The sequence below is a fragment of the Ornithodoros turicata genome, chromosome 6 (genome assembly GCF_037126465.1).
Source record: "Ornithodoros turicata isolate Travis chromosome 6, ASM3712646v1, whole genome shotgun sequence".
NCBI classification, from domain to species: Eukaryota; Metazoa; Arthropoda; class Arachnida; order Ixodida; family Argasidae; genus Ornithodoros; species Ornithodoros turicata.
In genome coordinates this window covers 2,648,416-2,674,266 of record NC_088206.1, presented here as the reverse complement: position 1 = coordinate 2,674,266, position 25,851 = coordinate 2,648,416, and the positions used below count along the sequence as shown (strand labels likewise).

Below are 25,851 nucleotides of genomic sequence, written 5' to 3'. Positions count from 1 at the left end.
TCATGTTCGAAATATCTGCTCCCAACCTGGGCTTTCTGCATCCACTTACTTTACCATCGGATTGCTGCACTTTCTACTGCATAGCATAAAGTTTGATACCGTTTAAATGTTGCCGGTATATGTTCACAAAGTTCAGTGTCATTGCTTTTGGCAGCACACACTAGCATTGCGAACTGAAAGAAAGTCCTGGAATGTTGCCGACCATGAAAAAAAAAAAGGAAGAAAAGAAACGTAGCCAGTTCTAGCTGAGTTTTGACTGACATGGTAAATCTAGCAGAAAATTATGTCAATGGTGTCAGTTCTGTGAGGTTGTCAAGTTACATTTTGTTACAAATGGGTCAACGGCTGTTTATCAATATTTCTGAGCACCTCACCATGACAAGGTTCAGCTATTAATTAGCTGATAGGTTAATAGTACTAGCTGCTGCACACTAACCTTTGTATGTGTCTCACGTTCCACTCTAGTTCAATATGACCACTACGTAAGTAAAATTAGTACTACATAGTACCCTACTAAGATTACTTGCCCAATCCTCACAGCAATGGCACCCTACTAATAATGACTTTGTGTGTTAATAATTTCAGTCAGTAGGTAAATTAATTGTTATGTGTTGTGCAATATATACTTAGGGCCTGACTTTTTAGGGTTAAACCCGTATCCGCCCGATATTTACCCCCCGAACGAAATCTGTAAAATTCGGGTTTAACCCGAATCTACCCGAAAACATCCGGGTCGCGTGGCACACTCATAAGCGTGCATTAAAATAAAGTTTGATAACATTGCTAAACATTAGCTCCATGTTAAGACAAATTTTTATGAAACAAATAAAAATCACCTGAATGCACCCGAATTCCTGACGACAGAATATGCCGTAACGGAATTTAACCCGAATACGCCCGAATTTTCAAATGAATAATATCACCCGATTTTTACCCCCCGAATTTGGCCAAAAATAAAACCCGAAAAAGTCAGGCCCTATATATACTTGTGAAGACATGGCATGCTCTCTTGTTTGTGGCAACTAACAATGCAGTTTGTCTAACGCTGAGCTTTGTTCTGTACTAGAAGCTGCAGAAGAGCCTGTTGCTCCTACAGGTTCGTCTTGCTTTACATGCTAAATGTCTCCTGTCTGCACACAGTGTAAATGTGCCTTGTGTCTCTGCCATGTAAATGCAATGTTACTTTGAGTCAAAAAACAAAGTGCAATGTTTCTTTGCATTCAAGTTTTGCAACTAGATCAGCTTCATGTTGTGGAGTCGTGGTTTTCTCATGCATGATTCAAAGTGATGTCAAATGAATTTCTGTCTGATTTCGTAACAAGTCCATGTTTTTTTGTTCACTTGAGGTGGTGTTTTGTCTTTAGCTGGTCCCAAACTTTTTGTGATAGCAATGCTTTATATATCTTGCAAAGGAAACAAAAAGCAAAAAAATATATTTCTCCCTTCATTACAGTACAGCATAATGGTTATCAGGAAAATGTGGCAGCCCGATTAATCACATTCTTGCCTGCACACGAAGGGCAAATTGTGCATGAGTCACACTCGACATGCCTCAAACCAGTACAGTTTTAGTGTAAAAGAAGAAGTACACGATAAATGGTAAACTGGTGATAAAGAATGTAATAAATTCAAAAGAGGATAATGTGTAATAGGATTATAAATTGCAATAATCTCATTATGCATGCACACGTGTTTTGCAACAAGCACATCATGAGCAGTATCTTAATTTAGAGACTGCTAATCACGGTAACCACCAACTAAGCTGCACATGGGATGGATATACACATTGTTAAAGCACGGACGGAACCCAACTTGAATCATTTCCTTCCCTCAGATGCCCATCCACCAAAATATAGGCAAGGAACCACTGCCAAAAAGAAAATTGCTCCGTCTGATAGCAAACGAGCATTTTCAGGTAACACAAAGCACTTGCAAAGTTCATGTGTAGGATGCGGAATTTACAGAGATTATGTGCGCTAAACTCTTCCTCATTTGCATTTTAGAGGACTATGCAGAGATCGTTGATGAAGATGGTGACTATTCTACACCAGCAAGTAAGTGCAATGTAATTATGCAGCATAATTCAATACTAATTAATGTATGCATATGTTAATAGTTCCAGATAATGAGTCATAGAAGTGATTCCCCAGCCGACTATTTGTGATTAGCAGCATATATTTTGGTTAATTAGCTAATTTGTTACTAAGGGTGCAGGTTCCAATTAATAGGCCTGTTCTAGAATACTGCCACGCACAGTATGCAGACTTGTCAAATGCACTTCTGTGACCACCTGTACATTGTAGCAGTGTTGTTTATTTAATTTATTTAGTCAGTTATCTAATAAGGCAATGGGCCTTTTTCACACTTGCGTCGTATCCTCGTGGCTCTCCACCAAACCACCCTCAGCACGCGCCAAAACAAACGCACGTGGGTATAGCAAAAAGGACCTAAACTGGTCTAGAAGTGGAACCGATGAGTTAGTGCGGTGTCCCCACTGGCCCCCACTCCCGTCTGCCCCATCCAGTGCCATCTATCGAATACGGAGATAACCTTGCCCGGCGCTCCAAGGTGGCAGCACGTGCGCATATGTAGTTGTGAAAAAGGTACATTAATAGGTAGCTTCTTTTCCTAATTATCTTTAGAGGAAGGTCACAGCGGTGGGAGTAGCGCAGTTTTGATTTGGCACACAATTTTGCATGTTTAACTTATAGTTTCAGTTGACTACATCAATTATTTTTGCAGTTTACAATTAATTAGGCTGCTCTTTAGCTAATTAGTTAATCAGAACACTGCTCTTTGTGGCGACTTTCTGCACCTGTTGCTCAGTGTGGTGTTTGATGTACATATCTGTTTTGTTCATGTTATTGTGCACTACACACCCTATACACATTACATTAATGAGATTCAGTTGTACTCTGTGCCTCATAAGCCTTGTTTTTTCCAGCCAAAGATTATGAACTGTGTCGTTCTAGCATAACGCTAGGTGACATAATTGGTGAAGGGCAGTTTGGTGATGTTCATAAGGGCACCTACCTTATGAAGGTAGGTTGTGCATCTTATAGGTATATGCTGCACATTTCATAGTAGTACTTTCTTATAGTATTGTCTAGCACAGACATACTGATTTCATGCATACAGCACATTAGCATTCGAATGTGCAGTGTGTTCCATTTTCTTGTAAAAAGATATCATATGCATATCTGCAAAAGACAGCAAGATCTTCTTAGTTTGCACCATTTCAAATTAACTCAATTTCAAATTAACTTGGAACTATCAACGACGAAAGTGCTAGGGTGCAGGCGAGCTAGTATACCTACATCGCAATACACATGGTGCATTGGTTGTGTTCCTTTGCTCCCTGTCACAGGTTTTATTCTCTAGTATTAACTTGGAAATGTAACTTTGAATTAAGCAACATTAAGTGAACTGTAATTAATAATACTACCCCTGTGGCTATCCATTGAATAATTGTATCCTTCAGTTACTCTAAATCTGAATTGACCACATACGTGTATTTTGATTAACACAGTTCTAATTAACCAGAGTGTCAAATTAGCAGAGTTCTAATTTTCATCATATTCCTTTTTTTTTTTACCTTGAGTTTGAATCAAGCAATACTAGAATTTTAAATTAAAATTAAATTAGAATTAAAAGAATTTTGAAGTGACAAATATTACAAATTAACAGGGTTCCAAGTTAGAAATATTTTAAATTGGCGGGGCTCAAATTAACAGAGTTAGCATTAACCTGTATTTCAGATTGTATCAATTAAACTATTTTCTAGTTACACAAGTTCAAATTGATAAAGCTTCAGCATAAGCCATCTTTCTGTGTTTCCATTACAGTCTGACAGCCAAGTCATTCCAGTGGCTATAAAGACGTGCAAGGTTGAAACAGAAAATGCCATGGGGGAAAAATTCCTCGAAGAAGCCTGTGAGCAAAATAATCTGTGAGCTTTCTGAGCGTGTGCATAATAACATTTTTGCAGGCTGTGCACCCAATATATTTTCTTCACTTGTGTTCTCCTGAACAGATATTATGCAGCAGTTTGACCACCCACACATAATTAAACTCATTGGTATCTGCTCGGACTCACCAATTTGGATCGTCATGGAGCTGGCAAAACATGGTGAAGTAAGGGACTTAGCGTTTGCTTGTTATTCATGTTTTGTTCACGTGATACCATGGGTAATGTGAAATGCAATTTTTTGTATATGAACGTTACATTATGTGAGCTGGCTGATTACTCGGTACATCATTGAGTAATTTGGGATCTAGAGAACATGTGCACAGTTTGGATGTGATATGAGGATGATGGCGTCCTTGATTTTTATTTTTTTATTTCATTTCTCAAGAGTAAAGTGAATTCTGTAGCACAAATTTTAACTTCAGTTGCAAACAAACAAAAATTTGGTTAACTACTGCTGTCTCACATTGAGAGTACAAATAAAGATGCCTTTGTGTAACTAATGTGAATTTGTTGTTTTCAACACAGTTATTTTATAAACATAGTATAGGTGAGTCATTCTGCATACCAAACTGTGCGTGCAAGATGAGATATACCGTCAGAAAACAAGCATGTTGGTCGGGGAAAAATTAAGTGCATTTGCAATAATTTTTGCAGTAATGTTTTGAGTATGCACATGAAGTTTGGAGCTGACCTCAATATTGGAGTTGTCATCACAACGAATGTGGGAAATATTCCTGATAGAAATCAGTCAGTTTATTGCATACACTCTTAAAAATGAGTTTCACCACATAGCACGCTCCTAGCCAACCATCGTCCCGACTGACATCGTTCTTTCCCCTGGTTTGCTGAAAACGGGGACGTACACCATTTTTGTGGCATTATGCAGTTCATAATTACCACAAAAATGGCGTACACCCATGTGTGCACACATATGCTTACCCCCCCCCCCCCGTTTTCATCAAATCATGGGAGAGAATGTTGTCGTTCGGGAATATGGTTGGCTAGGAGCATGCTATGTGGTAAAGCTCCGTTTTTTGGCTGTAGCAAGAGGCATTTGCATCACGGGTCCCTCCACGCGTTTAAGGATCGCCTCGGGAGTCCTGTGATGCAACACATCCCTTATCCAATGAGAAATGAGCTGCCTCTCAAGACACTTCACACATGCTTGCAGAATGACTCAGGGGGGTTGTATGTATAGTCACTAAATAGGGGTACAGAGTATCACATTCCTTTTCCGCGCCGGAGCCGCCGTTCGGTGTCCGCGATTGGGCCGGTCGTGTCACGTGGTTTCTCCTTCCAAGAATGCGCCGCCCATTTTGAGTCCCCTCCATCAAAAACCGGTTTCCTCAGTTGTGAGCTGGCTCGACTGCGCGCTGTTCTCGGGCGAAGAAGGGGGAGATTGGCGTCCCGTTGCTAGGCGACGCAGTCACGCCGGACCCAAGATGGCGGTCTCGCTCGCCGGCGTGGCTCAGTGTCTCTACTCTGCTCCCTATTTAGTGACTCTAGTATGAAAGTGCTCGCTGCTGAGACCTACAACAAGGGTCTCCTGCTCCTTTCAGATGCGGGCGTACTTGCAAAGTAATAAGCACAGATTAGATCTGGCCACACTCATATCGTACGCGTGTCAGCTAAGCACAGCCCTGTCGTACTTGGAAAGCAAGAAGTTTGTTCATAGGTAAGCGGTGTGTTTTATATCTTGTATGACCAAGCTCACTAGAATGTTTGTTTGAAGTTTATTTCATCAGTATGGCTTAGGTTTTCGTGTGCCATGTTCCCCGGAACGTACTCAGCCTAGTATCAATCAAAAACAGCATGGGCACGAACAAAAAAAAAAAAAAAAAAAACAGAAAAGTACAGTCGCCGTCCGATTTTTCGGACTCGGCCAAAAAGACGTCCAAAAAAACGAATTTCGCTTCAAAATAAACTTTACTAAGCACTAGTGGGCTGGAAAAAATTGTCGATGCATTCCCAACGCGCTTCCAACTCTGTCTGATAACATCAGCTTCGATTTCCCGAAGCGACGTTTCGCCAATGTACACTGTCAGAGGCACCGCCGTCATCAAGTCCGTAAGTCGGCTTCACCTAACGCATGCGTGCTTTAGGTGAAGCTCGCTTTACAGCGCCGTCGCGCGACTCGCGGGCGGAGAGCGCGTGCTGGCCCGTTGGCAAAAAACGAAGACGCAAAGGCGCTACAACAGACCTCTTCTACTCAGAGGAATGGAAAATGAACAATCACCACTGCCTATTATTTTGCCTCAATATTTTAGTTGGTTGATTTCTTTCGATACGAATTTCGGATGATACCAGTATTTTCCGTCACCCCAAGAGAGAAATTCGCTGGTTGGGCAAACAGAGCCCGAAATATCGAGCGACGGAGCTGCACGGCGTCCGAAATTCTGGACGTTCTCATACATCAACTCTATGAGACCCGCGGCCGTTCCGCAAACGAGTCCGACTAATCGAGCATGTCCGAAAAATCGGGGTCCGAAAAATCGGGGTCCGAAAAATCGGTCGGCGACTGTAGTTCCATGGCAAAAAAGGAGCTTTTACAGTAGTGCACTGCTGAAATGTTGTCTCAGCAAGACTGTCTGCAGGGAATGACCCGTATACGAGGTTGTTAGGATGACGCGGGACGATTGCTTCTTTCAGGGACATAGCTGCTCGTAACGTATTGGTGTCGTCGCACGACTGTGTGAAGCTTGGCGACTTTGGGCTGTCTCGCTGGGTGGAGGATCACTCCTACTACAAGGCATCCAAGGGCAAGCTTCCCATCAAGTGGATGGCTCCCGAATCCATTAACTTCCGTCGCTTCACAACAGCCAGTGATGTTTGGATGTTTGGTACGCTGCAAAAGTCAATCTGACCAACTTATTTCGTGAGATTGTTGCTTCGGATACGTGACTGCATGATGCTGATATGGCTGAAATTCTAGACTCTGCAAGCCTAGGGTTCTTCGTTTTAGGGCTAAACCTGATTTTTCACGATAGTTACCCCCCCAGAACCAGTTTTCAAGAATGCGGGTTAAACCCGATATCTACCCGAAATCCTCGCGGTGCTTCAGCTTGTCGTTCTTGGTTAAACGTCGGAAAAGTGGATCATAACGTCAGCAAAGAGAGCTATTTGTGACAACCTATTTGTCCTCCTTTTATGATCCCCTCCTGCAGGAGTCAAAGACGAGCTTTTATGGAGCTCGGACAAGTGTCTGAATATTGCGACCATCCACTGCCACCGTTCCGAGCGGAAGTATAACGATCCTTGTTTCTTGTCCTTGTGTCAAGGCAGTGGCTCGTTTCATATGCCTTTCGTTTCACCCGAAAATGCCCCCGGTGACGTATGAAACAGAGATCATAGCGTCCGAATTCTCGTGTGTAAAAAGCACCCGAGTTTTCGCTCCCGAACTTGAAAAATCATAAAACCTGAAAACGAAGAACCCTATGCCAGCTTTACTACAGGTTTTCCCGGCGATTTTAATCCAAGTGCCAGCTAAATTAATCCATGCCCCATAAAGTTTGCATGGCACATGGATTAATTGCGATGGCGCTTGGATTAAAATCAGCGGGAAAACCTGTAGTTGTTCCTGAATGAATATTGAATCAGTTTTCTCTAAAAGGGGAACCAGGGCATCAGGGAACATCCAATTAATCAAAGCGTGATAAGATGGAATCTTTCAGTCTAATGCGAAGTACTGGGGTGACGCAAGTCGGTTTTATCGTTGGGCAAATCTGCTCAACTGCCATTTTTGTTCTCGTAGGAAAACTCTGCACCTAGTAAAGTGCCACTTTAGTTTCAAATGAGGTATGTTGGAGTAAGTTGCACTGTCTCAAATTGAACAGTTTGGCCTGGAGTGACATCACTGAAATTGTGAATGGCCTGGGACAGGATTGAACAAGATTAGGCTTTTTTTTTTTTTTTCAATGTTAACTGAGGAAAGTGCAGTGAGTGTGCAGGCGGTGTTGGTAATCTGATTTTTGTCTGTGTTGGTGACATATTTGTCATCGCATCATTGCAGGAGTGTGCATGTGGGAAATCTTGATGCTGGGTATCAAGCCATTTCAAGGTGTGAAGAATAATGACGTGATTGGACGGATTGAGGACGGCGAACGTCTTCCTTTGCCTCCCAATTGTCCTCCTCGCCTGTATAGTCTCATGTCCCAGTGCTGGTCATACGAGCCTTCCAAGCGACCCAGCTTTCAGGAAATCAAGCAGGTCTTGACGTAAGTCTCTCTCGTGCAATACAGTGCTTGAGTTTACTTCCTGATGCATTCAACAGGAAAAAGAAGACTTACTTTGTTGCATACGCGTTCCCTCGTAGTGTGTTCAGGCTTATGAACACAGCTTCAGAACTATTCGAACATATTCAGTTTGAAAGTGACACTCTTTCAATCCGAAATTCGAATCTAATATGAAATTATTCGCTTCAGTATTTGAAAAAACTCTGAATATTCGTACTTTGTTCCATATGCGTTCCCTCGCAGTTTTTTCAGGCTTACGAACGCAGCTTCAGAACTAGTCAAACATATCCAGTTTGAAAGAGACACTCTTTCAATCCGAAATTCGAATCTAATATGAAATTATTCGCTTCAGTCTTTGAAAAAAATCTGAATATTCGTACAGCTCTACTAGTACCGCAGAGCGACCGACCGACCTCAGAACGAATCCAATTTTTTTCATTACATAATTAATGCAACCCCTCTCCCATGCCATGTTTAGGGGCAGGTAAAGTGCAGTAATTCTGGGAGTCAATATGGATTGTGAATTAATTCTCATCAGGTGCTTTCAGTTATCTTAGGCAGCACAAAAGACTGAAAAGCGTGAGGCTCAATTACAAGCAGCCTGTCGTACATTGCCCCACAAAACATATGGCAGCACTCATGTCATCTTGTCATGACATTTTATATCTTGCGTTTTTGCATCTTGTTTATGTTGTTCTTAGTTAGCTATTGTGTATATTATTGTTTCTTACGCATGTTATACCCCGCTCCACCTACAGGGATTTTTGGGTGTCAATAAATTGAATTGAATTGGATGTCATGTCTCACGAGCTGCTTCCAGGCACATTTGTTTCAACCACTCTCCGACGCAACGCGAGAAAGAGGCATTTTTGATGAAAAGGGTCCGTTGCCATAATCCCAAACTCCGAGCGCCTTCAAGTTCTCTGGGAATTTGTGAGGAACTGAATATGGTTCTTAATTACGTTTTCAGTGAAATACTGGCCGATGAACGAAGGCAACTGGAAGAAACCATGCGCAGGGAAAACCGAAGGGTCCAAGCCATGTCCTGGGGTAAGCTTTCGGGGCAGCACCTTCTAAATCTCTCATTGAAAAAAAAAATAAATAAATAAATGTCCTTTAACTTCCTACTACAGATGTGTTTGTAATAAGTATTGTCTCTGACTTCCAGGATCGTCAGGTTCTGATGAACCGCCACCTAAGGTGAGACATATTTAAAGTGAGGAAAGATGTATATTGTGAGGCTTCGAAAATTACAGAAAAATAGTAGGGCTGGGCGAATATTCGAAATATTCGATGTTTGTACCGAATAACAGTACCGCGCTATTCGTATTCGAACCGAATAACGTTTTATCGAATACTCGGAAGATATTCGAAATTCTGCAAGCTGGCTTCAACTCATGCCTCTGAGCGTTTGGCGAAGCCTACTTTACATTTCTACGACTCAAATATATCTTGCAAGGTGGCTTCACCTCATGCCTCTGAGTGTTAGGTGAAGCTTACTTCACACTTTTGTGCTTGCGGACTTGAATATGCAAGTTGGCTTCGCCTCATGTCTCCAAGCGTCAGGCGAAGCCTAGTTTACACTTCTGCCAGAGCTGCAGAGTTGCAGGCATGGTGTAAAAGTGTGATTTGAGGGATCACTGAAAATTGCACACTTTTGAGAAATATTTTAGCACATGTTGCCAGGGAGGTTTAATTGTTTTGAGCTTTAGCTGGACCAGCTACGACACCATAGAAAGAGGGATTTCATCACACAGTTGACTACGTTATGTCTGGGTACTAGATTCCCGCCCAGAATTACAATTTTCAGGACAATTCTAGTACAAATGTATTCATCAATGACATACGTGAAACACAAATTAGAGGTAACATTTAGAGGGGTTGTGCAAACTTTTGCCCTTACAAGTGATGGCAAGTTTGAGTTTCCTGGTGTGGACATAGTTTGCAGTCAGAGTCTCACAAACCGCAACTGAGCACCTGGTTTCAACGCAAACTTTTGCTCACTATTCAGCAATAAGCACACACTTGCGCGTGGTATTCGACATTATTCGATTCGCTACTGTGTATTAGAAAGTGTATGTCATGAGAATAGGAACAACATCTGAGTGACTGATTGGTTCTTCGTTTTTGGAGTTCAACCCGATATTTCACGAAAATTCCCCCCCCCCCCCGAACAAATTTTCAAGAATTCGAGGTAAGACCCGATATCTACCCGAAATCCTTGCGGTCCTTCAACTTGTCGTTCTCGGTAAACCGTCGGAAAAGTGAATCATAACGTCAGCAAAGAAGGCTGTTCGTGACAACCTATTTGTCCTCCGTTTATGATCCCCTCCCTGCAGGAGTCAAAGACGAGCCTTTTGTGAACCTCACGATCCCAGTTCCGAGCGGAAATATAAAGATTATTGTTTCTCACCCCCGTGCACGGAGTAAGAAGACTAGGAGATGAAACTTCACTCTCTCCCGCGACCAGAGAATCTACGAGGAGCGCGCGCTCCGCGGCCCGGCCCGCAGTGCCATCTGTTGCACGAGGACGCATAATTTTCGAAACATGCGGTCACGTGATAATGTCCCTTGTCTGGCGGCGTGACTAAAACACGTGAAAGCACGTGAATTAAACGCTAGAAAAGAAGAAGAAGATGAAACGCTTACTCGACCATCGTGCTCCTGTCGTCTGCTCAACAGAACCGAGAGGCAAGAGAATGAAATTGTTTTCTGTTTTTTTCGCTGAACAGGAAGCGCTATGTAGTTGACAAGCGCAACCTTTATTGCCAAGGCAAACATCGTTCACGTTCATCAGTTTGTCTTCGTTCGTAGAGGCTGCCGTATGACTCGCGAAAAGCATTTGTTCCCCATAGCCTTCCATGTATAAGCGCAAAATGGAAGACAGTGCCGCCGTGCCATCTGTCGCGTAAAGTCAGCAACTGCCTTTTTTTCTCTTCCCCAACGTGACACTATCTGGTCGCGCGCCGGCGCTTGCTTCTATGGGCAGTGTCATCTCCTAGTCTTCTTACTCCGTGCCCCCGTGTCACAGCTGTGTATGCCTTTCGTTTCACCCGAAAATTCCCCGGTGACGTATCGGACAGAGATCACACCGCCCGATTTCTCCTCGAATTCTCGCGCGTAAATATCGCCCGCTTTTTTTTCCCTCCCGAATTCGAAAAATCACAAAAGAAACCCCGAAAAACGAAGAACCGTACGAGTGACTTACGCCTCCTTGCAGCCTTCTCGACAACCCGTCGACCGCAGCTGCACCCCAACTCCGCCGCCCACGGTGGGCACTTACATAGTCGCACAGACGCCGGAGGTCCTGGCGCAGATCCTGCGGGAGAACGACAGCAGTCTTCCGCCTGCGTGGGCCTATGTGGCTCCTGCATCTCCCACCAACACTTTCACGGTACAAAATCTCCTCGGGTCGCCTCCTCTGGGGGGCGCATCAGCTCCGCGAAGGGCCAGCCTTGCCTCACAGGTCGGATGCCCCACATACGCATTAAATCACCATACGTGTGCTTTTCTTTTCCTTTTCTTTTCTTTTTTTTTTTTTCGTGTGGTTCTTTACGGAGTGGTTGTGCAACAGTGGACAAACTTTTGCGTAACATGGGAGCACCCTCACTTTCTGCAGAGCAGCACCTCATTCCCGGTGGCGAGGCATCGCGGCGCCAAAACCGCCACTGTGGGGCACTACTGGCGTCCTCTTTCCAGAGCCATTTATAGGGAGAGTTTGGCCATTCTTTGATCTTTTGCCGCCTCGTGGGTGGAGCCTATTTTGACGTCAGAGTCGTCGTTGCGCCGCCCAAAAAGCCTGAATCCGAGCGGAATCCACTCATCAGCCGTCTAGTCCGCGCCTATATTGATGCTGTCCTCCAGCTGGTCCACAGCTTCGCGGTCGCGCCGAATGTAATCTACAGGAATAACCGGATTATGACCCGCTCGCGCCAGTGATAAGGGGGGCTTTGGTGCCGAACTGAAAGAGTTCAAGGACGAAAGGCTTTCGAAGCAAGAAGTTCGCGCATGTCTTCTCTCCATGGATTGTAAACAACGATCAGCATCAATATGGCGTCTGCGACCAGCTGACGACGGGACAACAATAGAGCACGGCGAGGGAGGTCGTTCAGCCGTGACGTTGCATGACGCGCTTTAAGTTAGGCTCCTCCTAATGGCCAAACTCTCCCTATAAACGGCTCTGCCTCTTTCACCCCTTTAAACGAGTGCACGCTCCCACTTCCATCTGCCGCCACCAGGTTGCCCCTCTGGAGAAAATGAGGGTGTTACATAAATTTTTGGCCGTGACTTTACTGGACAAATGTGTATTCCAAATTTTAGGCTCGAAGCCTTATTAAGGTAGCAGTAGAGCACTGTTAGACAACAAGAATGATCTCTGAATAGAGTTAAAAATTGGGCTGTTTGCTAGTTTATACTAAAAGCAATAAAAAAAAGCCTCTGCGCTAGGATATAATAAAGATTGTTTGTCAGTCCAGTGCCCTGTCTTATCTTTGTCCTTTTCGTGTTACCCTTGCACTGAGGACTTTTATTACTTTTAGTACGATCTCTGAAATATACTAGTGGGCGAAATGTAAAAGCAGGGTGTATTGAAAGTGTTGAAAGGCAGTTAGGTATACTAAAAATCCTTATTCCTCAAATTTATGTTTTGTAAAAAAATTAAAGGAACAACAATAGGATATTCTCAGTTTTTTTGCTGATTATGGTTCTCATGAGCCAGCTTTACTACTACAGGAAACTAACTGCTACGCGTGAGATGCTCACGTAAGCACTGGCAATGTCTAGGGTAGCCACCTTTGTCTTCTACTGTTAACAAACGCCAGGATGTTTGGCATATCTTACACTTGGGAGATGTTAGGTGTGATTTACATTATATCCTCTGCCTGTTCAGGGTTTTTACGGGGCACAGTGGAAAATGTTTTTCTGCCAGTGCGAAGCCGTTTGCTAATATTAATGAAGTCGATTAATTTCAGAGCAAACTTTATTGGACGCACAGTAGCAATCTCCTTATCTGACATATAACGCAACAGGGTACAGAACGCCAACTATTGATTAAGCTGATATTAGATTGTCTTACTTTGCTGCTTCCAAGAGGACGGCTTGCTTTCGCAGAGTCGTATGGGACTTTTAGCTGGTCTTGATGAAGTTAAATTTGCATTGAATTTCGACCTTCACAGCATCTAAGACAAGTGGCAATCCGAGCCATGTGTCATTTTTTAATACCAGATTTGCTTCTATTTAATAAACTGAAATTACCTAAGTAGCATCTTGTCATCATTGTTAACTTCACAAGACCAGCTTTTAGTCCATTCCAAATGGACACAAAGAACTAAAAACAACTGAGCTACTATATCCCATTGAAAAAGATTAATAGCAATTCTGCCATACCACTTTCTGATACGTGGTCGTGTGTGTCAATTTTGATGATGGTTTATTTTGCATACGGTTAGCATTTACAGACTTTGTTCATTTTTGTGTGCAGCTGTAGTGGTGGTAAACCTTACATGAGTGAGTGTAAAGTAAAAAAAAACATCAGAGTGCAATAAAGGTTTGTAACACTGCTCGATTGGCCCCTAACAGTGGCACACCTGGTGGAAAGAGTGACAGACAGGTGGCAATACATTACAGGAACGTATCACAACGGCCCCCTCGCTTGCAATCCACACAACAGCGGAACAGTCTATTGCATTTTCTGTGTGGTGAAGGGATGAATGTCTTTGATGAATGGATTAATGAAGCTTTACTATGGTTGGCAATGTATATCCTGTTGCCATTGTCTGCAGTGGATTTCACCTCTTCACTACCGAAAAAAAAAAAAAACGGTGAATGACAAAACGCTGTTCCTCTGCGGTGCAGGTCGCATGTGGGAATGCCCTTCTTTGCTCTACTACTATATTCCTTTAACTATTCCTGCGTCGTAGTGCTCCCTCTTGGCTACTTTAGAAACTACTTCTACTACTTCTTAATAAACATATTCACCCCCCCTCCCCCACGGATATCACCCCAAGCAGCACAACATCTTGGCCCAATATTGGGCCAATATTAGCAATGTCGGGCCAATATTGGACCAAGATTGGGCCAGTATTGCCAATATTGGTCCAATATTGGCAATACTGGCCCAATCTATTGCCAGTTGCCAATCCATTGGCCCAATCTATTGGCAATACTGGCCAATATGTTGTGCTGCTTGGGACTGTTACCACATTTCCCGAGTCAATCTAGCTGTGTTTCAAGTTTTTGCTGCACTTCTACGAAATTCATTTAATTCTCTCTCTCATAATTGGTGGTGCTGTGTCAGTGTACAGTTTGTGCCAGTCATAACTGCAAACCAATTAAAGTCCTTCAGGATCATTGATGTCAGTGTCGATTCCAGGAGGATACTGTAGAGCAAGCAAGTTATGACAACGTAGCGGTATGTCAACCAGTGTCATGACATTTTTGGCTGACGTCAATTTTCCTTAATTTCGTTTGTTGTCCCTTCTTTAGTTGCTGTCATTTTTGAGTTGTTACACATTTATAGATTTACTATCAGTATTATTTTGACTGCCTTATTTTTTCATTCTGCACGTGTGTTGGGCATGGAGCTGTGAGGCATGTGCATTGTTTTGATTTTGCTTCTCTTCTTTTTTTTTGTTCTCTTTTTTTTTTTAAAGTTTTGCAGTTGTGCAATGGCGTGTGTAGCGAAATGCTCAGACAATGTAGCTTTCTGTCAGTCGCGATCTGCAGGACCCTGTGACACTACAGCTACACTGACAAGCTATAGAGCAGTGTGAATTATAGAAGAGCTTGGAGTTGATGTAGCCTCATTTGCTCTTTGTGCCTTTTACATTATTTACGCTTTTGCACATTGCAAGTTAACACGCAGCTATAAAATTCTTGTAGAATAAATAAGGTACCCCAAAATAAAGTACTACATTTGTAGTGAAGCAAAGATAAATGGAAAAAGACCACCACTCATTTTGGTGCTTTTTATGATTTTAAAGACATAATAAGTACTTTTATTGTTTCACATTTAGTATACCTTCTAGAGTTCATAGTGAGATTTCTCTGGTGGAATAGGCTATTCTTCACACAGCAAAGAAAAGAGCAGTTTTTAATATATCTAAACAAATCTGTAATGTAAACATTTTCCTTTTCTTTCTTTTGTTCTTTTTTTAAACATGTCATCAAAAAATTTTGCAGTGGACAGACAATTGAAAACAGCTAAAATTTTTAGATGCTTTCCAAAGTTGCTTCAGAAAAATATACATACATCATTGGTGAAAGTGTTGACACCTGCTGTATCAGTGGCATTTTTTTTACAGTGCAGTGGAAATGTAGTACTTCATTTCGGTAAACCATGCGTGACTGGGCACATGTTGCAATCTTATTAAAGGGACCACGAAGAGATCCACAAAAAATCTGAGTTCTCGGTGGAGAATCAAGGAGGACTTTTGTCAGAAATATGTCCGATTCGCCTTTGCCATGTTGTACTCAATGTGGCAGCAGTTCACGCACACACACAAAAAAAAGAGAGTCTAGCGCGCCCCCCCCCCCCCCCCGCCCCCCCCTGCCCTAAAAGATGCATGATGTCACTTGCATCATCTGCTCACTCCAAGATTGCGCCAAGCCCATCTGCCAGTGGAGAAGGTCACCTGATTGTGACATCACATCTAGTTTCTCTGTCGCAACGGGAACAGTCAGGTCGCAGCAGTTGCCCTTTTTTGGCCGTGGTTTTCAGTTCACATCTCCGTTATTCCAACCAGTGCTTGGTTCATACTCCGCGTGGTGAATGATATTTGCAGCCAGGAATGTGTTCCACATGCTTGCAAAGGGTTTTGAGGATCTCTCCATGGTCCCTTTGAGAATCTGGCATTGACGATCGTGTTCATCTGCAGAATGATTGTGAGCATAAGGAGCAGCTGGAGCATCGTATGCTGGAAATGAGGCTTCAGCACCAGCAGAAAGAATCCGAAGAGGACTCCAAGTGGTTATCCAAAGAAGCTACAAACTTTCCCCTCCCAGTAAGCTGTGTTTCGCTGCGCTTATCGTTCCTTTAGTGCATATCTGTTCTACTAACCTGACACGTTAAATATTAACACTAAAGCTTCGCATGAAATGGGAAACAAATTCTAGCAGATCATCATATTTTACAAACTTATACGCAGTAACTTTTATTTCTCTACTTGCCTTTCGACACTCAAATTTGGCACAATGTCTCGTTTTCTGCTTTAATTTGAACGGTAAAAGCATGGTGGAATAAAGCAACTAGAACAAGTTCAGTCTCTGAGCCGCATGTATTTCTGTGGTCAGTACCATGCGAAAATGGCTGGCATTTCGTGGATGTGTTTCTGCGAGGTGCTGCAAGAGGCACGACCAATTGTTCCCATTGCCTTTGCTGCTCTATTGGCTCATGGCTCTATTGGCTGCTCTATAGGCTCGCCACAGCAGGCCAGGAATTGGTTGCATCTCTAGTTGGTGCTCACAAAAGCGCACCTCATAAAGCCACGGCAGGCAGTTGTTGGGCTGTATAGTATAGCCTGTAGCAATACATGTAGCTGCGAAATTAAGTTTGTAGCGGTTGCTTTATCACATCACGGAGACCCTTCAGGGAATTTGTGAGAACTGTCAACGAGGCTGTCCTGTGGGCTAGTTAGAGCAACATCTTGAACTGCACTAAGTACGAGAGGGACGGGATAGACGAGAATAACATGAAAGACTGTCTACTCACTTTACTTTAAAGTTTACTTAAACTGTAACTGTTTATTGACAAAAGATGCACAGTGTAGGTGTATGTATATACATTTGGGGGGGGGGGGAATGGGAAAGTGAGCATATGATAATAGAGATAGAGATAAACATTGTCTAAAAAGAAAAGAAATTGCTTTTTTTTTTTAAGACCTGTGTCCTAGACCAATCAGCTGACATGTCCGTCCCTCTGTTTCCCTCTCTTCAAATGTACATACAACTGCACTGTGTGAAACAGTTGGGTCAAGGACTTCTTAAGATTTGTGTGAGGAGTTGGCTTGCAGGAGTTAACCCATTCCAACGCTCCCATCCCCATCCCATCCCCATCCCATCCCCATCCCATCCCCATCCCATCCCCAGTACAGCTAAGCTAGCCCAACGTTACTTTGTTCCATGCTTAATGTCTGGGCCTGATTGGCTTTGATTACAATTATTGATCAGCCTTGTGAACCCTGCAGTCTTCTCCTAATTCCAACCCTATATACTGCATTTAATTATAAAAAAAAACTCTGTTCAAGGTCACACCCACAAGGACCCGTATCTCCTGCAGTGAACAGCTGGACACGGAGTTCATTGGGACCAATGGAACTAGCCCCACATCTGGTAATAATAAATACTACCAATAACAAAATAATATAGTTCTATTTCATCAATGCCTCGGCCACATAAAGCCTACTGTGCAAATCCTGTCCTTCGTGCGGAATTATTTCTCGTGTGCACCGCCATGTTTGTCTCGATCACTAGCCGCTTCCATACACGTCTATCTTGACACATCTTTTCAATACAGCTACACCGCATCCTGGCGTTCAAACAGAAACAGCGCAACTTCCAGCCAACGGAACAATGGAGTACTCAAGTGTCGATAAGAAGGCAAACATGGTGAGATGTTTTACGCTTTCCCCCACTGGTAAATTTGTGACTTGGAATTATTAAGAGTTTGTGACATTTAAACACATGAAGTAAGTACAACCGGGGCTCTGTTGTCCATTTCAGCAAGCACAGAAAATCGAGCCAGCACCCACGGCAGAGTTGGACAGGACGGACGACCGTGTATATGGGTGTACCACTCAAGTAGTGCGCTCTGTAATGACACTGTCACAGGGAGTCCAGGAAAACAGGCTCGAGGAATTCCTTGATCTTGTCAAGGTACATATTGCACAAGCTTGGGTATATTGGGTGGGCCACGTCACATCTAGGGCCCTCCGTTTTCCCTATTTTATCCGCATATTTACCAAAGACGACGGTCTCGCTCGCCAGCATGTCTCAGTGTCGCTACTCTGCTCGCTATTTAGTGACTCTGGTTCTTAGTGCAGTGAAACACGCGTATAAACATACTGACGGTAATCGCGAATTCCATCGTTATACGGGGTACATCGTTAAACGAGGGCTGACCTAAATAGCGCCACCCCGCGTGTAGCAAAAGAAAAAGAAACAGATGCTAAAAAAAAAAAAAAAAACGCGAAGCTGTGTGACATCGCAGTGGCTTGGGAAAACAGCGATCAGAACTCGTGGAGGCAACCAGACATCATAGCGGGACCACTTCTGGCAACACTACACGTCACCATTCCGCAAGTAGGCTTCACCTAACGCCTGCGTGCTTAAGGAGAAGCTCGCTTTAGAACACTGTCGCGCGACTCGCGGGTGGAAAGCACGTGCTAGACCTTTTGAATCATATCGCGAATTTGAACAGCATTGGCCAAATACGGAGACATAGAAGCGTTACCACCTACCTCTTTCACTGACAGTATTGGACAATGAACAGCCGCTGTCTACTTTCTTGCCTCAATTTTTATTTTGGTTCTTTTGATGTGAATTTCGGATGATACGAATTTTTTCCGCTACCCCGTGAGATTCGTACCACCGAGACTCTACTGTATCTTATCGCGGCAAAAATCGCCGCGTGGTTACGCGCACGGGACAGCGTCCAACATCGTTATAAGAGTACTCGGAACCGCGGTCTCCATCGCTATACGCGGGTCGTTTCCCCATAGAACTAATGTATACTTTGACGGTAAAATCATGAACCATCGTTTTACGAGGGATATCGTTATACGCGATATCGCTATCCGCGGGTTTTACTGTACGTACTTTCATAAATTTCATACTTTCATTGCATTCTTTCATACATTTCATACTTTTGTACATCTGTACTCAACACCGAAACCACAGCGGTGTGTCGCTACCTGTGCACTCGCTCACCCCTCTGAACGAGTAAACGAGCCCATTTCCGCTCGCCGGTGGGGAGTCGCACCGACCAGAAAACATGCGTGTTCCGTATACTTTTGTCAGGACTTGTACACTTTGTACGCACCTGTAGGTAGCTTTGTACGCATGCCTTGCAGGTCTTCTGCAGTCTTCTGTAATTTTGGCACATATGAAGATGTCCTGTGTTTTCTCTTCCAGGCCGTTGGCTTAGAGCTGCGAAGCCTTCTGGCAAGCGTGGACGATCTCACTGCATTTTTTCCAGCTTGGTCAAAGAAGCAGGTGAGTGAAAGAGATGGTTCCCGTAGCCGTTCACTGTAAGCAAGAAGATCGCAAACCGCACGTCTCACGTCACGGAAGAAATTACTCCCTTCATAAAAAATCTCATCAGCATAAAACCCCTTTTATCAGCATATTCTGCGCGCTGTTTTCGTTGCACGGATCTAGGGCTGTCGGAATAGTTAAAAAGTCAAATACAGTCGAATACGAAAATATTGCTAATATTTGACTTCGAATATCAAATCGAATGTGCACGACACGGTGGCTTCCAGCAATGATTTATTTCATCGTACGACACGATACGTTGCAGGGAAACTATGCAAACTGCACCAAACTGCTGTGCTACTAAGTACATATTCCACAAGCTTTGGTATATTGTGTGGGCCTATTGTCTAAGGCCCTCGGTTTTTCTTATTTTTAGGGGTGTGCAGATATTCGAGTTCTCGAATTCGATTCGAATATCAATCGCTTGAAATATTCTATTCACGAATCGGCTACCCAATATTCGGGTTTCCGGATATTCGACTATTCGCCGAATACCAACGACACCTCCCGAAAGTTGGTTTCACCTGACGCTTCCCTGAATGAGGTGAAGCCTGCTCTACAAAATTGAAGCCTGCTTTACGAAATTTTCCATGCTCCGGGGCAGACATAGACAGGTTGTAGTTTAGATTAAGATATAACGTTAGCCCAAGTTTATTGTGCATACGTCGCCTGAGGAACAGGCTAAGTGCTAGAACACTACTAGACCAACAAACTATTCCAAAAGGACTATAGGAAGACTACTTGTTCCACATGCTCTGAGAGGAGGCATTCAAGGCGCGCAGTAACAAAGTTCCCAGATGCGGAGAACGCCTTCTCACTGGGCACTGAAGTTGCAGGAATGGCTTGGCTAAATATTTATTTGCCAACTGTGCCAAGCTAGGGTACTTAATATTCCCCATTGTTCTAAATCTGGTAAAAATCGGGTAAATAAACATTCACTCCAAAAATTCATGCAAATTTGTCCGAAAAAAAACTTGCTAACAGTGCGCTAAACAGCGTGCTAAATTCGGAGAGAAATCAGACTCATTTCCTCGAACTAACTGTGCTTGACTGTTACAAACAGTGATGCAGCTGTATTTGCTGCCAAACAACCAGCAAAAAAAAAAAGAAAGAAAATTGGGGGGAAAAAATAATCGGATTTCACCCTAAAGAGGCAACCTTCAATTCGGGGAAGAATTGGGTTAAACCCCAAAACTTCGGGCTCTATTCATGAATCTCCGATATCAAGCTTTAAGTGTTCCGAAGTTGAGCTGTTGCTACGTTTGAAATATGGCGATGTGAGATTGATAAGGTCTCATCTCAGGTTGAAATGGCTCACCGGGTGCTCAGCAAGGACATGGGGAACCTAGTTCAAGCTATGAAGCTCGCCATGAAATATTCTCGCACGACACTGGACGCAGAGTACCGCAAAAGCATGCTCGGTGCTGCACACGCACTAGCTGTCGACGCGAAAAATCTCCTCGACGTTGTCGACTCTGTTCGGCAGCGAATGCAGTCGACGTCATCACCATCGTCGACGTCATCGGGCGAAAATGCACCTTTTGCCATGCCAGCCTCCCCATCAACAAGTTCAACTCCATCAACTTCAAACCCTCAGACAAGCAGTCCGGTGCAAGAGGAACTGCCATCGTTAGAGTCCAACTACGACGTCACTTAATTTCCCCTTTTCGCATTTTTATGAACTGTAAATTTAACTGCTTAACGTTATGCTTCGAGACATAGAGTGACCTGCCATTCGCTTAACAGCAGGTCTTGGCACACACCACATTATGAGTGTGGCGCAAAACTCGTGAGAAATTACGTTTTGCATTGTCTCTTTGAGAGCAAATTTCTCGGCTGAGATTATAGTAATGAACTCTGCTCTTTTTCTTATTATGGTAAGCAGCGTCATTGAATCGTGTTACATTTTACAAAGAAGGGAAATTTATTTTGTTGTCAAATGGTGTTGAGATGCTCTACGTACTACATTATCTCTGCTGACATGGCTCGTAACATCACATCATAGCGAGCCTTTTTATGAAACACAACTCTGTCACAGAAAGCTGTCACAGATTTCCTCCAAAAGTGACAGCCGCGGACGCAGCTTTGAACATTGCAGCTAGGTGCACATGTAACATGTTGCAAGCATGGGCGTACCAAGAGGGGGGGAAACGCCCCCCCCCCCCCCCATACGTTGTAATGAATATTCTGAGATGTCAAAATAGGGACCTCTGGGCACCCACACCAGCTCCAGAGAAAAAGGGAAGGGGGCGGGGACTTGCACACTTGCCCCCTCCCCTAGAAGCACTCGCCCCCCCCCCCCTCCCGGAAAAAATCCTGGGAATGCCCATGGTTGCAAGCAGTGATTAACAGCACAAAATCAACATAGCAGTGCTGTGTATGAGCATCTAGATCCATGTGGCTGAGGGTTTTACATCTTATATATAGGCAGCAAAAATCTGTATTTATGTTACAAGCTGTAAAAGATGGTATAATCTGGTGATATCATCTGAAAGAGCTCATTTTCGGGTGGAAAAGGAGAGAGTGAAAGAACACACAGGGTGGCAGCACTGAGTGCCAAGTATTTACTGTTCAGCCGTGCCTGTATAAGTGGCTGGGCTTGAGTCCTGGCAAGTTCAGTTCCTGTTTTTTTTAAATCATGTTTGACCCTAGAACGCAATGGTGTATGCATACAAGGCTGTACGTGTTTACTTCGAGATTGGGCACTTGAAATGTGAGATCTGCTATTTTGGTAATGCAGGTGTCCATCACAATATTGAATAAACCTGATGAATCCATAGCTGGAAACGCTGATCACAAATGCAGATTTCTACATTAATGTGAACCCATGAATCAAAATCCAGGCTCCAAACTGAAATTAGAGATCATGAAACTTGGGGATTGTGAGCTTCAGGTATGGAAAAGCTGAAGTACTGACATAATAGGCACTGAGTGTGTGTATACAAGACAAGTAGTTGTCATGGAATTATGTACAAGAAAAAAGAAGCAAATCAAGCCTGTAGTAGAAAAGGTATGCTCGTGCATGTTGTATTTAGGCCCTTATATGCTTTGGGGCTTTCGGACGTTTTTAAGAAATCTGGTGGCAAAGACCGGGTTTTAGGACCCGCAAAGACAAAAAAAAAAGAAGTGCCAGATGGGCATACGAGATGCCAAGCAACAGTGCTGAATGTGAAGTACTTGGATATTTCTCATTGCCTGTACGGGCAGCTGAATTCGGCAAGTTCTACCTTTGGAGCTTTGCATGTTTTCACCTGATGTGACGATGATGCAGATTTGGGGTAAAAATGAGTTTTACTGGGTCTAACCCCAAACAACACAGTGCTCTGAGTGTCTTTGAATGTTGCAGTGTTTGAGGAGTAATTGTGGTACAATTAGTGCAACTCTTAACTCATCCAAAAATCATTTGCCTCACTTTTAAGCATTGCCACAAGTGTGTCAGAGTTGCAAGCTGTGATGTTCTGAAACATGCTGTTATTTATGAGTAATTGTTCTGAAACCAAAATTTCTACCTTTCAGCTGTTAGTGCCTGCTCTGATATCTTGTCAGCCCCAGAAACTGCTATCAAATAACAGTACAAAATGGCAGCTAACTGTCGTGGAAACAGCGCTTCCTTTAACCCTTTGTTCACAATATTCAGGCTGCTACTGTACAGGGCTATGTCTCTACTGTACATCTCGCTAGTCAAGTTTTTTTTTTTTTTTAGTCCAGCTCTGAGAATAACGATGCCAAGAGTTTTATGTTGATGTTTTGTCTTTGGATCTTGTCCTTGACCACTTTGGTAGTCTCTTCATGTAAATAACTACTACCATAAGAAGGCTGCTAAAAACTCAGTGGAGAGAAACTGAAGATGGAAAAAAGGTTATGCTGGGAGAAGTATTTGCATGGGGAAAAGTCAACACTTGTAAAAAGCTAATAAAATTTAAAGTGGTTGTGCTGAATTCATGACTTTCTAGGTCTCTGTTGCATGATCTGTGTTTGCTATAGAAATATCACTTTTACACTTTTACACTTTTTTCTCGCGCGCTCATTCTTCCTTTTGCTGTTCGCTCCCACAGTAAACCTGTTGTTTCGCACTGTCGCATACTAGCTCTTACTTCTTCATGACCTTCTGAAACCATTTTGGAAATTGGAGAGTATATTGAAATAGCCGACGAAGACAAGAGCAGTGCAGAGCAGAATGATCTCCTCCTGGGAGAATTCGAACGAAATTTAAGCCTAAACGATGGCCGATACGAAGTCGCACTCCCTTGGAAAGCAAGTACCACCGATTTCCCAGACAACCTGGAAGTTAGCAAAGTCCAGGCCAGGTTGCATGGTCTAGTGAGACGGCTGCAGCGAAATCACAGTGTAATGGAGTATGATGAAGCCATATACGAAGCTATCTAGAAAACGATCACGCCGAGCGAGTGCTCGGTGACTCACCAGATTCGTGCTGCACGTATTACATGCCACACAGGGCGCTGATTCGCAACTTCTTCCGCAACTACTTCTACCTGAATACGTGTAGTTTTTTACGCCCCATCACCAGTGGCGTATCTAGGGTGTGGCAGGTGTGGACAGGTGCCATGGGCGCCAGGTGAACAGGGGCGCCATTATGTGGTCGAGTGTGAATGTGCCAGGTCCTGCACTCAACCTGGCACATTCATAAATGATCTAAAGCAACCGCCATTAGGGAGGTTGTAGTGTGAAACCTAGTGCGGACCACACGAAAACGCATCCCCAGGGACATCATGTTACCCATGTTGCCATGGGCGCAGGTAGCTCTAGATACGCCACTGCCCATCACACAGTGCTGGTGCCACATCACTGAAAGGCCCAAAGCTGAACTCTGAACTGGTTGCGATTTTACTGCGCTTCCGGATACACAAAATTGCTATTACAGCGGGTATTAAGAAGGCACTTTTGCAGATTTTCATCCGACCACCCGACAGAGACGCTTTGCGCTTTCTCTGGTTCGCCACTTTCGGGTGGTCCGCTTCCACCAGTTGAGATTTGGAGGATGACCCGAGTGCCGTTCGGAACTACTGCAAGCCCGTTCCTACTCGGAGCCACCCTCCAACATCGCCTGAAAAGCACGAAGGGGCCCGATGAGGACATCGCCACCACACTGGCAAACGCGTTCTACGTAGACGACCTGCTAACATGGTGCTGCTAACATGGTGCTTCTGGCATATCTGTACAGTCAATCGTTTCCTTCGCCCTCGCCCGTGATTTGCTTCTCCCTTTCTTGATCATGGCCAGTATCCAGGCGCCGGTTGTGCTGTCGCTGGATGCTTCTCCTGGGTTTTCCCGGCAAAAATTCCCTGTGAAGTTGGCCCAGGACGCACGATCCCCCCGCGATATTCGTAACGTTGCCCGCCTGAGCGTGGCCGCAAACAGTTCCACGGCCACCATTCACCCAGTATCTGTGAGGAAGAAGAAGACGAGCAAGCATCTTAGTCTTGGCCAAGGGCCATTGTCCATAGGGAAGAAGAAGAAGGGCTGGCTCGAGGGCGTATGAGAATTGGCTCAGATCCGCCCGCTTTGTGTTTGGATATTCGCTCAGAGTCACCTCCGAGGCAGCTCGCGGGGCCAACCTTTTCAGTGACTTTCATCTTTCAAGTTTTGCCAGTTCTCCCGGAGAATTGGGGATAGAAGGAGCGGCCGAATCACTACCGAGCGAGGAGAAAAGCTTTTTTCAGAACTCCGAACAGTCGAGTAGCAGACGACAGAGAAGTAGCAGACAACATTTCTCCAGACCAATTAGCGAGCGTTCTCATTATGGCGTCAGCGCGAGGTTCCAGGCAGATCACAGGCTGGTACTGCTCTTCCCCGCCGTTGCGCACGGTCGCTTTTTGCGGCGTACTTTAAATTCGATTTCTGCGATAATCATGACTCTGTGGTGTGAATTACATGGCATGGCCTACTTAACAGTTTCATAGGAAGAAAACAGAGTGTTAAAAATGACTTCCGCGCTACTTTAATCGTTGCAACTGACGCGCCGGTCTCTGCGGGGAGCGCGCGGGCTCGTTTTCCCCTCAGCTTGATTTGGAGTTTTCGGTTCGACTTTGACAGCGAGTTTTTAGCTCTTGCCCTCAGGAGGGTTCCTCCCGGCCTTGACAGGGCTCTCTCGCTCTCGGATTTCCTACGCGTCACTTCAGCTTTGGCGTCGCCCTCGAGTCGGATGCCGTCTTCAGAATCATTGTGGTCCATTTTGGTACATCTTGCCCGCACCACATGCGTGGAGGAGGAGGAGGAGGAGTGTCGTTGGGAGGAACCCGAGAGGTCTGCCTGCCTGATTAGGCGGCATGTTTCTCGGGAAGGGAAAGATGGTGGAGAGGAGGAAAGGGTGAAGTGGAAGACCGAGCGGAATCCGCTCGGGGGGAGGATAGCTGCGTCCACGGGCCGACTTCAGGGGAA

At 44.2% G+C, this 25,851-nt stretch overlaps 1 protein-coding gene across 2 annotated transcripts in view; it reads left to right on the top strand.

Annotated features, from left to right (window-relative positions):
- LOC135398819 (focal adhesion kinase 1-like) overlaps positions 1–23,381 on the top strand; it is a 52,669-nt gene extending 29,288 nt beyond the window's left edge. The window contains exons 11-28 of one of the 2 annotated variants that reach the window (XM_064630319.1): positions 1,067–1,096; positions 1,835–1,915; positions 2,004–2,054; positions 2,945–3,042; positions 3,846–3,933; positions 4,034–4,134; positions 5,530–5,645; positions 6,620–6,810; positions 7,980–8,184; positions 9,173–9,252; positions 9,371–9,402; positions 11,423–11,596; positions 16,077–16,202; positions 17,445–17,529; positions 17,714–17,805; positions 17,920–18,072; positions 19,330–19,410; positions 20,756–23,381. In XM_064630319.1, the coding sequence (XP_064486389.1) occupies positions 1,067–1,096; positions 1,835–1,915; positions 2,004–2,054; positions 2,945–3,042; positions 3,846–3,933; positions 4,034–4,134; positions 5,530–5,645; positions 6,620–6,810; positions 7,980–8,184; positions 9,173–9,252; positions 9,371–9,402; positions 11,423–11,596; positions 16,077–16,202; positions 17,445–17,529; positions 17,714–17,805; positions 17,920–18,072; positions 19,330–19,410; positions 20,756–21,109 (2,138 nt within the window). In that variant the 3' untranslated portion in view covers positions 21,110–23,381. The remainder of the gene's footprint in view (positions 1–1,066; positions 1,097–1,834; positions 1,916–2,003; positions 2,055–2,944; positions 3,043–3,845; positions 3,934–4,033; positions 4,135–5,529; positions 5,646–6,619; positions 6,811–7,979; positions 8,185–9,172; positions 9,253–9,370; positions 9,403–11,422; positions 11,597–16,076; positions 16,203–17,444; positions 17,530–17,713; positions 17,806–17,919; positions 18,073–19,329; positions 19,411–20,755) is intronic. The other variant, XM_064630320.1, reaches the window with a different exon arrangement.
- The last annotated feature ends 2,470 nt before the right edge of the window (positions 23,382–25,851 follow it).